Source organism: Eupeodes corollae, chromosome 1 (assembly GCF_945859685.1).
Source record: "Eupeodes corollae chromosome 1, idEupCoro1.1, whole genome shotgun sequence".
Classification (NCBI taxonomy): domain Eukaryota; kingdom Metazoa; phylum Arthropoda; class Insecta; order Diptera; family Syrphidae; genus Eupeodes; species Eupeodes corollae.
This window is the reverse complement of record NC_079147.1, coordinates 281,797,460-281,811,872: the sequence shown is the minus strand read 5'-3', so window position 1 is coordinate 281,811,872 and position 14,413 is coordinate 281,797,460. Positions and strand designations below refer to the sequence as shown.

At 28.8% G+C, this 14,413-nt stretch overlaps 1 protein-coding gene across 3 annotated transcripts in view; it reads right to left on the bottom strand.

The window, feature by feature from the left end:
- Positions 1–14,413, bottom strand: part of LOC129954042 (cysteine-rich motor neuron 1 protein) — a 142,775-nt gene that overhangs the window by 105,109 nt on the left and 23,253 nt on the right. For 2 of the 3 annotated variants that reach the window (XM_056067674.1, XM_056067676.1), the window contains exon 2: positions 10,019–10,253. In XM_056067674.1, coding sequence (XP_055923649.1) covers positions 10,019–10,106 — 88 coding nt within the window. In that variant the 5' untranslated portion in view covers positions 10,107–10,253. Of the gene's footprint in view, positions 1–10,018; positions 10,824–14,413 lie in introns of all 3 variants that reach the window. The other variant, XM_056067673.1, reaches the window with a different exon arrangement.

Below are 14,413 nucleotides of genomic sequence, written 5' to 3'. Positions count from 1 at the left end.
TAATTTTTTTAAACACGACTATGGAAGAACTGTCACCATCAATTCAGAGCTTTATGGTCACATAATTACTGATTTTTTTTTGGCTGCTATTGAAGAATTCGACTGAAAAGGTTTCGGTGCCACATGCCAGACAACTCTAGTGAATAGGGCTTTATTGCAAGAGACATTTCCTGGCTGCGTAATTTCTCATCTCGGTGATATCAACTGCCCACTAAGATCATGCGATTTGACTCTTAAGCATTTTAATAAAAAAGAAATATCATGAAAAAAAAGTATTTGATACGTGTTTAATTTACGTTTACTTTTGAAACCATAAAATGGATTACCCGTTATGAATCCCGTGTCACAGCTCTTAAGGCTATTATTTAAGTGAAGTTATTATAAATAGTTGATTGAAAAAATCTGATTTATCGGCTTTAAAAATGTTAAAGAATAAGTTTTTAATCAGTTAGAAATAATTTAAAAAAATTGTAAATACCATTATGTAAATAAAATATTTGTAAGTCTAAATTTTATGAATTTTTTTAAGTTGCGTTGCAAAAGAATTTTTGCAATATTTTTATTAACTCAATGTAATACAAATAATGTCATAATTGATTGACAAGGAAAAAATTGTCCCTCTGACATTTGACTTAGCAATTTGTTTATGCGTGTGCAATATCGTGAGCCATAATTCTTCTTTTACACTTCTTTCGTAAAAGTACTGAAGTTCAAGTTCAGGTTTCATATAAAATTACTTTTGAGTTAACCAAAAAAATTGATTATTTTTTTTTTCATTTTTAAAAATTTCAAATAAATCTGATCAGAAATAATTTTTAAGTCAAACAATATTTCGTAAAATATTGTTATAGCAGTTTTTCTCTCCAGATTCAATGCTCATAGCACCAGTTGGGCACAAACCCGGGTGTCCAGAAAAATGATCATTCATCATTCACATTTTTATTATTTTTACCCTAAGACAAACCAGTCATATTTCGGTAAATCAATTTCTTCTGTTTTTATTTTACAGGATCAATTGTTATTCCATTCGATTTTCAAACAACTTTCAAAATATACAAAAACAATCGTGTGGAAAATAAGTAAATAAAAAACAATACAAACATTGTATAGAAAAAAAAGAATAAAATTAATTCAATGTAAAACCAGGCCAAAAGAATTTTTCAATTGGTTTTTAGATTAATTAAGAGTAGAATTTTCCTTTTTGAATTTTGATTTATTACTGTATAGAGTTTTCTTATTTGTTATTTTTATTTACTGCCTATTTTATGTAGATCCGTTTGTACTGGTCTTACATTGAAAATAAAAACATTTCCGATTTGATATTAAACAAAAAAAACTAATAAAAACAACACCGCAATATACGAATTGGGAATTATTGCTCAGCTGTTTTATTGATGATGGCCTGAGCCGGAAAATATACATATTTGTTTTTGTTTTTTATTTGAATTTAATGTTTTTGTTTCCGAAATGAATTTACAAAAATTGATTCGTTCTTCTCGGTTTTTGTTTTTGTGTTTTTTTCTAAAAAAGAAGTTTGGAATTTATATGAGGCAATCAAATGTGAGATGAAAATGATGCGATAAAATGCGGTGTGGCGTTAAAAATGTCTATATACATTTTATTTTGTATACAAATTTATGTATATTATGCAGAATGAGAGTTTTTGGAGGAGTGAATGTTAGCGTCAATTTGAAGCAAATTAAAAATAAATATTTTATTTTTATGTTTGTATAGCGGTAGGTAGATATAAAATTTTGTTTCAACGCCTTGTATTTTATAATTCCATTCGATCCAATCATCAAATAAAAATGATTACGTTTTTTTTTGTCCATATACATACGAAAATCAAATTTATTAGTTTAATTTTTTTTGTTGTTTTATTTTTATGATTTTTATTTCATCGATGTTGTTTTTTGATTATAAACAAACAATAACATGAGGAGGGGAGGGAGTGGCTATTTATTTAATAGTCAGTGTGTTTCGGTTGCAGTGTGTAAATGAAATATTTAAAATTCAAAAAAAAAAAAAAAATCAATACAAATTTCTGAAGAATCGATGCATGGATAAAATTATGACAACAAAATTGATTCCTTTTTTTCTCTTGATATATGCAGGATTTAATTTATTTTGTCAATTCTGCTATGGTGTGATAAACTTTTTTGTAAACACCAATTAATGAATTTGTTGATTCATTTGTTTGCTCATCGTCATCAAAAACTGTTATTTCTGTGTGAATAAATTCAATTTTTTAAGTTTCCTAATGTTAAGCTTTTTTTTTATCAATTTTTACTGACATTTTGAAAGGGGCTTCAAAGGTACATATTTATTTTTTACTTCATAATTTTAAATCATCAAATTGAAAATTTTTCTCATGTCTTCACTTTTGTGATCCCTACACATTTCAGAAGTGTAACGTACCACCTTCATTGAACATCAGGTGCCTAGTATATATACTGAAAATTGGATTCTAACATCATTAAAAAGTTGTCTAGATGTCAGCAGATGAATTCCCGAGATTGAATTAACGGTGACGACTACAATTCCAGTAAGGTCGAATTTTTCAAATTAGCAAGCTAGTAGCATGCACCGACTTATCTGCAAAATATGGTCGGAGAACAGCATGCCCGTTGAGTGGAATCTCAGCATAGTCTCAAGAATAGATAACGTTCATCAGAGGTATCAGTCTCCTGAACATTGCATATAATATCTCTTCTGTCGTATAATGTGACCGTCTGAACAACCTGGTATGTTCTTATCAGTGTGTCTTCAGACCAGGAAAGTCCACCATTGACCAAACATTCACATTACTATAGATCTTGCAAAAAACGCTTAACTTCAAATCGCTACCCACCATCTCTTTATTGATCATAAAGCCGCATATGGCAGCATATATAGTGAAGATCTCTACAGAGCAATGTCTAGTTTTTGGTATTTCTGTCAAACTTATCCCTTTGTGTAGAATGACGATAGAGAATGCACGCTGCTCTATCAAGGGCGGTAAAGATCTCACCGATGCACTTGATGTCAAATAAGGTTTACTCGATAATATTGAAATATAATTGGAAGATCAAAACGTTATGTCAGTGTAACGGAAGCGGAACGACGAAGCGAAAACTTTGAGGTAGTTAAGGACATTGTCTACCCAGGCACCGCTATAAGTTTAGACATCGACACTAGCGCTGAAATCAAACAAAGAATAACTCAGATCGCAAATCACTGCTTCTTTGGACTTAGAAGGCAATTAAGTAGTAAAGTTTTCACTCGAGCATCCAAAATCACCATCTTTAAGACATTATCATCCCGGTTCTCTTCTATGGCGCTGAGGACTGGTCTCTATGAGAAAGTCTTAGGATGCTTCAAGGGTAAAATTCTTCGTGTGATTATTGGTCTCGTATGCATAGATGGAAAGTGGAGGAGAAGATATAATGACGAACTGTACGGGCTGTATAGAGACACTGAACTGTTTGAAACAATAAAAGTCCAACGACTTAAATAGCTGGGCAGCGTAGAGCCCGGAAAGTCTTTCCAGGTCTGGCGCGGACTGTACGCGCCACCTTAATTTAGTTAGTAAGCTTTTAAATAATTTTGAAAAACAAGAGAATGAACCGAAAGAATGGAATAGTTTTAAATTCAATACATTAAAAAAAACTCTGAAAATGTCTTCAGCCTAATACAATTCAAGTAATTAAAACTGTACCCGATGACAAAAATATTATTTTTAGGGGTTACAAATTTAAAGGAAATTTCACTACCCGATGCTCAGAATTGGCAGCACAAAAAGGATATAAGATCCATTGAATTAGAATGTGAGGACCTTAAAACATCGACAAAAGTTAAAATATTAAATTTCAGAATTTTTACCGATTGCAATGTTTTCCAATTTATAGTTAATAAATCAATTTAAACTAAACAACACTTTATATATTTCTCTTAGTAACATTCCAAACAGTTTTTTGTTTGGCCCAAATTTATTTGCAAATCATCACATTTTGGCGTGCTCTAAAAACCCATAAAATCACCCTCAACCTAAAATGTATTGCATGTATCTTTTATTAACTCTCGTAAGTCTCAATTATATATCTTTTCAGTTTATAAAGAAATCTTATACTTAAAATAACATGACCTCCTCCAATTGACCCAAATCTGAATATTATTTATCCACTTAGGACTTTGGTGGATGCACAAAAATGTTCGCAAAAAAACAAACAAATGTTGATATTTATAAATCAATCCACATTAAAGTTGAACCTACAAGAAATATGTATATCAAACATTCCTTGACCAGATTAAAGTAAAAAATTGAAGTGTGTGCGGGTGGTAAAATGGATGCTTCTCTCAAGTGCCCATTTGGGTTACTGATGCTGAGTCGCACTAAATTGAAAAGCTTTAAAAATAACTTAAATGAAAGAAACAATAACAAACATCATACAAAAAAAAAACAATTTTCGCAAACATCAGAATCGAAATAAATCTCGATTAAAATTCCATCCAAATCCATATGAATGACTTACGTCAGACCATTAAATGACGTAGTGGTAGTCGAATTTAATTCCCATAAACACAAGCGGATATTATAGCTAGAGAGAAGCGTGTCAAATAACCCGTGGCGCCCTCAAATCTTTTTGATGAGTGACATTTAAAAAAAAAGTTGAATTTTCTTAAGTTTCAGACTTACCACAGATGAAAATAAAACGTCAACAAGAATTGTGTCAGTGCAACTAACTTATGTACTCGACTATAGAGATATTTGACACATCATGTCCATAAGTTGGGTGTGAGGACTGAAATGACAGCTAACAGATGTTAATATGTACATATCAACTAGAACCTAACTATTGTCGACGAGTCTTCAAATCGTGAGAAAAGTTTAAACAAAACAAATACAAAGAATTAAACATCTAACAAATCTGACATAAACAACCTTAACTAACAGTTCCCTAAATGGTAATGGCGTACGCTATTTTGCAAATTATAACACACGTACGACAACTCAACAACAGCACATTTACCGCTGCTCTCTGCTGGCTGAAAATGTGACTCATAACTTAGCGAGCGATGGTATTAATTTATGGAAATTGATTCTTATAAAATAATAATGTTAATACATATAAGGCGATGGATTAAGAGTGTTGATCTCCTATCACAGTTAAATGTGTGATTAAGTGAATATAAAAAAAGATGTCACTAAAATATGCATTAAACTAAAAATACAAAATGACAACAAAAGAAGAGGATTTTGTATCTGTCAAGTTGACAGTTAGAAAACACATGTCAGCCATAACTTTTCCTTAAATGTCATCTTATTGTTTATTTGGCTAAAATAGATTTATCATCGTTGTTTTTATTTCCCTTTTTGTTGGTGGTTTTTATTTATAACTATTTCCGATTAATGATGAGTTTTTGTACATATTATTGTGTTGGGTGTCATCGTTGTTGTTGTTGTTGGGGCTATTGACAGATGGAACTTGTTGCCCAGCCACTGTTTTTATTGTTTTCTGCGTGTTTTTAATTTCCTATCACCCCATGTTGATCTTCGATTATATTTATCTCACATGTCTGTCTGTCAGTTCAGTGGCATAGTACCGTAGCGATATGTGTAAGTATGTGATGTGTGTGGTAACATCATTCATCGAATAAAATCACGGATGATGTCATTTCGTTTTGCGGTTTCCCTTTTCTACCTTAATCAGCATTTGTTAGCATAGTATTTTTATTTTGTTTACACCTTGCCAGGTCAGCAAAAGGTAGACATATTTTTTATTTTTAGTTTCATTTTACGATCGAAGTTATCGAGAAATCGTACTTTATACCTAGATGTAGGTAAGGTAGTTTCCCTATAGATTTATATTCATGATACTTTGTGGAGCTCTTTTATTTTTGTTTTTAATGTTGATAACGGTACGGAAGCCATTAGCGATCGAATTTCAATAAAGTTTCTTCGATGTGACGGAAACATCTCCACCTACGCACTTAAGAATACATATAAAACACATAATATCGATATCATTATGGTTTGGAAGATCTTTAATGTATCAACAAAACACGTTATCGATTGATTTTATATAGTTATTTGTAAGAGCTCTTGTTTAACAAGCATGAGGGTTATAATTTTGGCGCCATAATTTATCTCGTGAATATTGTTTTTATTTCAAATTGGATTTCTTTTTCTTACATAAAGAAAACTAAAATGTAAAAAACATGTTAATGACATTTATAATAGAAAGTGTTTGAAAAAATTAACTCCTCCATGCAGAATTTTAGAGAGTAATTATTTTTTGAAACTGCATTCTAAGTAAATACTAAATTTATTAAAAATAACAATAAAATAGAAATTAAATTTGATTGTAAAGAGAATAGTTAAGGTCAGAAGACCAATTATTAATGTCTACTGGTCTTAAAGTTCTGAATACAATACAAATAATTGGAAGAAGTTCCTCATTCTTAATCTGCGGTTAGAAAAAGAATTTCTATACTTGTTACAACATTTATTGATCTCAACTAAACGCGTTCTTCTTAATATTGTAAGAAAGTAAGAAAATTCGTTCTTGTTGATTCTCAATAATTTGTTTGATTCATGACGTTCAGTTGATTTAGTATTTAAACTTCGTGATTTGGTGTTTCAGGATTTTATGATTTAGAATTTTGGGATTTGGGATTTTTCGATGCAGAATTTTCCATTTGACAAGTCCGAAATTTATTAATAGTCTTTTAACTTTCAATTGGCTTCAAAGAAAATAGCTTAAAGGTGGCTTATTGTGATCATGTCTTCAAAAACACAGTTATTCCAAATGTAAAAAATCGTTGATTATAGTAATCTTTTCGCCTTAACGGCATCATTTTCAAACAACAACACAACACTATAGACAGCCAAAAAATTGCAACAAAGAGTGACATTGGTTTTTTATTCCTTGCTTATTGCAGTAACATCTGATATGAAAATTGGATTCATCACTGAAAATGATTTTTCGATAAGAACTCAGATTGTTTTTCGATTTTATGCGTACATATTTAGAATATTTTCTTGGATTCCATAAAGTTGGAGACAATGTTCTCATATTAGCGGAACTCAATGCGATACAATTCTATCTTTAGAAACAAATAACCATTTCGAACTTCAAATGATCAAAACAAATTTCTTAAGCATACAATTTAAATTTTAACATCTGAAATTTGTTCTTGTTTAGTTAGGTGGTAAAAATATGAATAAAATAAATTATTGCGTCAGCTTATTTTTATTATGGAATAATCTGTCATTTGTCTATTAACCACATCGCCCCCAATAGAAAATAATGATTAATTATGTTTTGACTTAAAAACTACCTTTTTGATTGGATTTTATTGGACATAGGAGTATTTGAATTAAAAAGAAAAACCTACTCATTTGAAATATAATATCACACAAACAAAATAAGAATGAAACCCACTACCAATTATTATTAATCCATGATAAATGATCCCTTTGGTATAGCATTTAACACCTTTGGTAATAACTTGTTTTTAATTTCTTTGTTGGATTATTTATATTAATAACAGAAGTAAAAATGACAAAATAACATGAAAATGAGAATACACTGAAAAAAAAAAGAAAAGTTATATAGAAACTTTAATTTTCTCTTATTCTTTATGAAAGTATTAAAAAAATTGCTTGAACAAGGACATAAAAATACAAATTTTGAAGAAAATAACATGAAAACCGAAAATTGTTTTTTCTTTTAAATTTCTTTAGAATAAAGTGAAGTTGAAAGATCAAAACCTTCATTGGGTTTGCTTAGCTCGATAATATCTTCTCTCCATGATTTTAATCCGGAAGACCAATAAATTATGCAAAAGTCATAAAAATAATAAAAACACATTCATTTAAAAAAGGCCTACCTATAAAAAGTTTATTCTAACGATGTGATCTAAATCACTTATCTCCTCAATAAATAACAAACTAGAGCTAATTTGTTAATTCCCACGGTTTAAGATTTGATTTTTGTTTTGGTAAATATTAAAAATGGAATCTCATAAATTTTAATAATCGCATAAAACATTAAAAACTTCAAATCAAAAGTTGAATATTCACAAAATTTATGGAAATAAGAAAAATTGAGAGGCAGGCGAATCTATATTAAAAGGAAAAAAAAAGTTATATATTTTCAAGTCGAATCTTATCTTTTGTAAATTATCAAAAAAAAAATAAAAATGATTTAAAAAAAAATTACGTCAAGTTTTATTTTTTGATTTCTTTTGAAACAAACTTTTATTCAATCGTAAAATACATAATTTTTGTTTTCTTTGCCATCATGCTAATGGCGAAACTTATTAATTAACCTTATATTTATGTACCTATCTTTCTTTTGGACTTTGAAGTTAAGTTAACAAGAAAAAAAAAATGAGAAAAAATGAAACAATGTGTGACGAGGTGATAACTTCACTTTACTAAAGAAACCACTTAAGGGGCTTATTTGTCAAAATATAAAACAAACCAAAAAAAAAATCATATTAATTACAATTAGCAAGATATTCATAATTTATATATACATTCAACCATGACAGCTTAATGTTGACATTTGGTTATGCTTGATGGTTGGTAAGTACTAAGCAACAAGCTAAAGTGGTTTTTGGGTATATTATAATTTTGCTTAATAACAAGGAACCAATATTTGAATGTTTTTTATTAATGTTTTTGGTTTGGTAAACAATATTTTCTTGTCTTTCACTTTGAGTGACTTCAAACATCAAACAAGACACGAGGATTCCGGGTGAATGAACTGAAAACATCAATTAGCAGAGCAATAAGTTAAAAATTTGTGATGAAACATCAAACAATAAATTACTAAAAAAGTTTCAAAATGTTGTTTCAAAATATTATGTACATGCATATTTTTCGAAGAATTTCAACTTTGTTTACAAAAACATGCGAAAAATTTTAAGTAGGTGTACCTACATAAATTTATATTTTGTTTATGTACGTATTAAGTTTTAAATTAGCTTTTGCAAAGATTGATGTCGACTTTACTGACGTTAGTAAAGTTTTTTGACCTCAAACTACATTTTAAGTGTTTTTAAATCCACGTGGAAAATTGTTAAATCCTACCCGCCGTTAATTTTCTTCAGGAAATTTTATACATGACTTTTTTTTGTAATAAGATATATTGTTCTTTAATGAACTTCTAGAAGTACATATGTAGTAGTTGTCTGGTTCGGAAAATGATTTTTGGATTTAAAGAAGAGTTTTTGGTATGTATATCTTTGTTTTGTATTACTTCTTTAATGGTTTTACATAATTTTTAAATCGAAGAGCTTGCGATAACTATTTCCATGTACTGTACTGTAACATGCTGTGGCTAGAAATTCAAACTATTGAAGCTAGTCAAGTTAATCACTGATTCAAATTTTAAATTTATTTCACTAAGAACAATAAAAAAGTGCTTAGTCATACAAACATAGATTCTGAACGTTTAACAACTTTTTTATGAAATTTTAAATAAAGGAACAATTTTGTAAGCTTTTTTTGATCCAAGCCGATAATTCAACTGGAACATATTAAGTGGCGCAACAGTTCCTCGAGAACTGGGGTCAAGTGACTTACAACTACAAACATTTTTGGAATGGAGGGGACGTACAGTTTGAATCTGAAATTTGGGAATTTGGGAAAGCACTTTTTATGACAAGAATTATTATGGAGGATTTGTAAATTAATCGCAAGAGGTAGTACCCGTGAAAAGAACTCTTTATGGGACAGGATGGAACCATAGTCCTCTGGCATTAAATTTCAAAGCACTTACCATCACGCTCCGAGTACTATGAAATTCAAGTTATTATTTATTATATTTTTGACTTGACGAAAAATTTGAAATAGTCAACTTTAATTTTTCTTATTCAATCTTAAAAAAGGAAATAAGTTTGAATTTTCACTGTGTCATTCATTTTTGAATTGAGACATAAGGTACTCTTTTTGAAGTATTTTACATTTATTTAAAAAAATCATAAAATTAAACTAGAAAATAAAAATGTTTTTTATAAAAGAACTTACGTTGTGCTAAAATGCAGTTCCCAAACATCAACACTGTAACAACAACACAGCATATTGCCCAAAAGTCTTGATTTCTTTGTCGGGCCATTTTATAGTTGTGCTAATAAAGCTGGATAAGAAATTAAGTTCACTTTATTTTTATATCAAATATCTCTTTTTAATTTTCAAACAAAATTACACTCCGTTCGGTATCTCAAAAATCTTTAAAACACGCACAATTTTATCTCATGAGCAACTGAAAGAAAAAATAAAATACTAAAATAAATTCCAATCTCGATGGAAGAGAGACTGAGAAAAAATGCTTTGCAAAGCAATCGGTGCTTAAATTTTTTATTTCGCAGATAGACGCACTTTGAACTTTAACCGAGACACGAAATACCAAAGCGCGCGTTTTTATCGTTCACTATTTTTAAATATTTCGAATTGATTTTAAAAATTTCGTTTGGGCAATCAATCACGCATTCTACCTACACTCTTTGCAGTGTCAATCTTATCTGAGACCAAAGAAGAAATCGAACCAACGCACATCCAACATTAGACACACATTTTTATCGGCGACGCACTACGAAGTGAACGGACCGGACCGGACCGGACGGTGTGATTAAATGATGAATTTTATTTGTTGTTATTTGATTTGTTTTGTTTATTTTATTATATATTTTTCTATTTTATTATGTTCAATGAATTGGCTCTATAAGATTGTTGATTAGAAGAATACAGTTGGGGATGTTCGTGGTTTGGTGTTGAGGTGTTCTGGTTACATAATTCAGAAGTGAGATCTCATCTGTTGAGATGCGACAAGCCACTGCAATAGAGAGAAGAAAATTTATTTTAATTACTTTTTATTTAATTTTTGTTGAATCAAACATAAACTACTTTGATGACAGGTTAATTAGTTAAGACGAAAATGCATTAAGATGTGATGGTTACAGAATTGGCAAAAAGTTGGACTTTTGACCACAACAAATCTATCAAAGGCACAGATCGGTCAGAGTGATAAAGTGACGAGGACGACGACGATCACGACGATGACAACTTGGATCGTGAATGGTTTGTATGAGATGTGATAGAATGACAAGTTGGGGGCAAAAGGCATGTTTTTTTTTTGGTAGCTCTTAAAATTTATTTGCCAGGCCATCACAAGAGAGCGATAGAGGGTAATAAAAGTATCTTTTATTCGTAAATCAATTGGTTGGCAATTTAAATTTAGTTTTTGGGGCTAACTTTATGTGATTCTATTGATCGATTTTGGTTGCAAAAATATTTGCTTAATTGAAGAGCTGTTTTTTTGCGTTTGGTCAAAAATTCAAAGAACAACATTTAGTGCAGGTTTGAAAAGGACAGAATACTAAATTAAATGACTTCGACGCCATTGCCTCAAATTAATATATCATGTACACTCATACATATTTTGATTAAAATTCACTAAAAGTCGAGATTTCTATGGAGAGAACTTTGGCGACAAAAATCATCAATTCAAATTGATTTCTATTTTTGGATTTTTTTTATAAAAAATCAAATTTGTATGACGTCTTTTGAATTAAGAACTTAATGACTTTCTAATGTTTGCCAACAAAAATTATTAGTTTGATTTGGCGCAAATGCTAAGGGTGTAAGTTCTTATGCCTGAATAGGCGCCTTTATTCTTTAAAATGATTAATTAGGTCATATTAATAAGTTTTCACATTATTTACGATATAGTGTTTTCCAATAAGAGGTTTCATTTTGAAAAACCGGCTAATGGGGATAGTTGTCAGTTTTGAATCTGTTTTATTTGTCACAAAAAAACTACGTTTTTACTAAACTATGTTTAAAAATATAAGTTTGAACCAAACTTTCCCTGAGAATGTTATTTCTCGAAGAGATAGTCAAAATTGCTCATCGATATCTTTTTGTTAAGACCTTTAGACTTTTACCGTTTCACGTGAATGATGAGGTCTATATTCTAGGACTTAAATATAAAATTCAAGAAGTGAATTTTTGGCTGATATAGGTTTATATTTTTAATGGAAAACATTCTTCTTAAATAAATATCTATTCATTGTTTTATAAATGCTCATTAATTGTATAATTCAACATCTAATTTCCAAATTAAGGCATTTTTCACTAGTTATTATTATAAAAACAAATACTAATAAAATAAAAGATATTTAACATTCTTTAAAAACCCTATAAGAACTTAATTAACAATTTTATTTGAATGTCTATTACTTAGTACTAAATCTAATGATACTTTTCTCTGAAAGGAATATTAAAATTTTCTCAAGAAACTCATTATCATCATCAAGATATTTATCTATCTCGGAGAAGTGTGTCTTTGAATAAATTAAAATACAAAATCCAAGGCAATTATCGTTTTATATATATTCGTATTGTATTTGTTTTTAATTGAAACTTTTTCCTCATTTAATTTTCATACTATATTAGCAATTAACTATTAAATAAATTGAAGGTGATTTTAAATTATTGTACCTTGATACCTTCATTAAAATATGTGTTCGTGTACAATTTGTTTTTATAATCTAAAGTAAATGTGAACATTCTTGTCATCTAGTTTTTTGTATAATTAAATATTTTTTTTTAAATACATAGTGTATTTCAATCATAGAATTGACAGGTATTTATTGTAATAATGGAAAATTGTTAGAAAAATGAGATACCCTTGCGCATAAATAAATGTTGATAACTTTTTTTTTATATTTATAAATACAAGTATAATGCATTGCGTTTTTTTTTTTTGAGAAAGACAATTTTTCAAGCGTGCTACTGAATTTAAAATTCTTATTATCTGTAGTCATAAGGTTTTTTATTTTTGTCATAAATATTTATTTGAGCTCAAAATTCACCGACAAATTTGTTGTTAAAAATAAAAACAAGAAAAACAATTAACAATTACTTTCAACATCTAATTATATAGCAGTAATGGATGTTAGGTGTCGAATTCTTAAGTAGCTTTTCATTTGTAGCAGAATATCATAACTTGATGTTTCAATTTTTATTTATTTAGAAATATGTTTTAATTTTTCCTTGAAATAATTGCTAAAGTTTACTTCATTTCCTGCAGAAAATAAGCACATTAAGAATGTTGCTGAATACTAGAGAAATCTCAGAAAGAGGTTATATATTAAAATCGAATATGTTATGAAAATCATAAAATACATTCGAAAATAACACAATAAACTAAAATAAATAAAATCAAATTCAAAATCGGTTTGCACGAAGTTGTTTCTGTATCCAAGAATTCTGTTTGAAAACAGCACTTATATAAGATGCCAGACATAAGTAGAAAAAACACAATTCAACTTTTTAAATTGATTGAGAATACATAAACCATAGAAGAGCTGCTTTAAAAGCTTTAAAAAAATGTTAAAAATTTAATACAAACAAAAAGTTATTAGTACACATTTTACCAGTTTTGGAGTTATTGAATTTTGAAAAAAGAATACATCATCAAACATTATAATTGGTTTGTTAGTTCCTGAAAATATTTAAAAATCGAAATAATCGTTCAATGGAGATATACGTTTGGAACATTATAAAAATATTTTTTTATATTAGAACAACGAAATTCGAGTTTTTGGTTTTTGAGCAACAAATGTATTTTTGCCTTTTAAATTTTAATTAAAAAAAACTCCTGAGGGGAATCTGTTTTAATCCGTAATTTACTCAATCGACCTAAAGCTTAAGCTAGGAAAGCAAATAGACGGATCGATGGAGACACTTTTTCGACTTTTCTACCATCGAATACTGTACTTGCGAAACAGTTCCTATATGTCCGAAGTAAAACTGACACAATATCACCTAAGTAAAGAGGCTGAATGGAAAATTGTTTGAAGTCAATATCTTACGAGATATTGAGAACCAAACATGAATTTTTACCAAATTTGCGTAATATTTCTTGGTGATTTTATTTTTGTATAAAAAACAAACTGTTTGATTTTTATAAAAAAAAACTACTGAATATCGAAAACAATATTTTCTGTAAAATAGAAAAATTTAAAGACAATATTTTTAATTTTTGAAAAGCTATTTGAGTCGAAAGTAATTTTTTTTTGTTTGTATAGTTTTTTTGTTAGGTTTTTATTTTTTGTTTAAAAAAAACTGTTCATTCAATTTTTTCCAAAATTTTAATGAAAGTTGAAAACAATTTTTTTTAAAAGATAAAAGTGTTTAAAGCTAATATCTCAAGGTTTTCAAGAGATATATGAGCCGAAAATCATCAATTTTTACCAACTTTATTAATATTTTTGTTTAGGTTTTTATTTTTTTTTAAACTGTCAGATCGATTTTTCTCAAAATGTTACTGAATATTGAAAACAATATTGAAATATATATATATTTAAAAGACTGACATTTGTAAGTTGCCAAAAGTGATTGTAAAAAAGTCAGACCTCT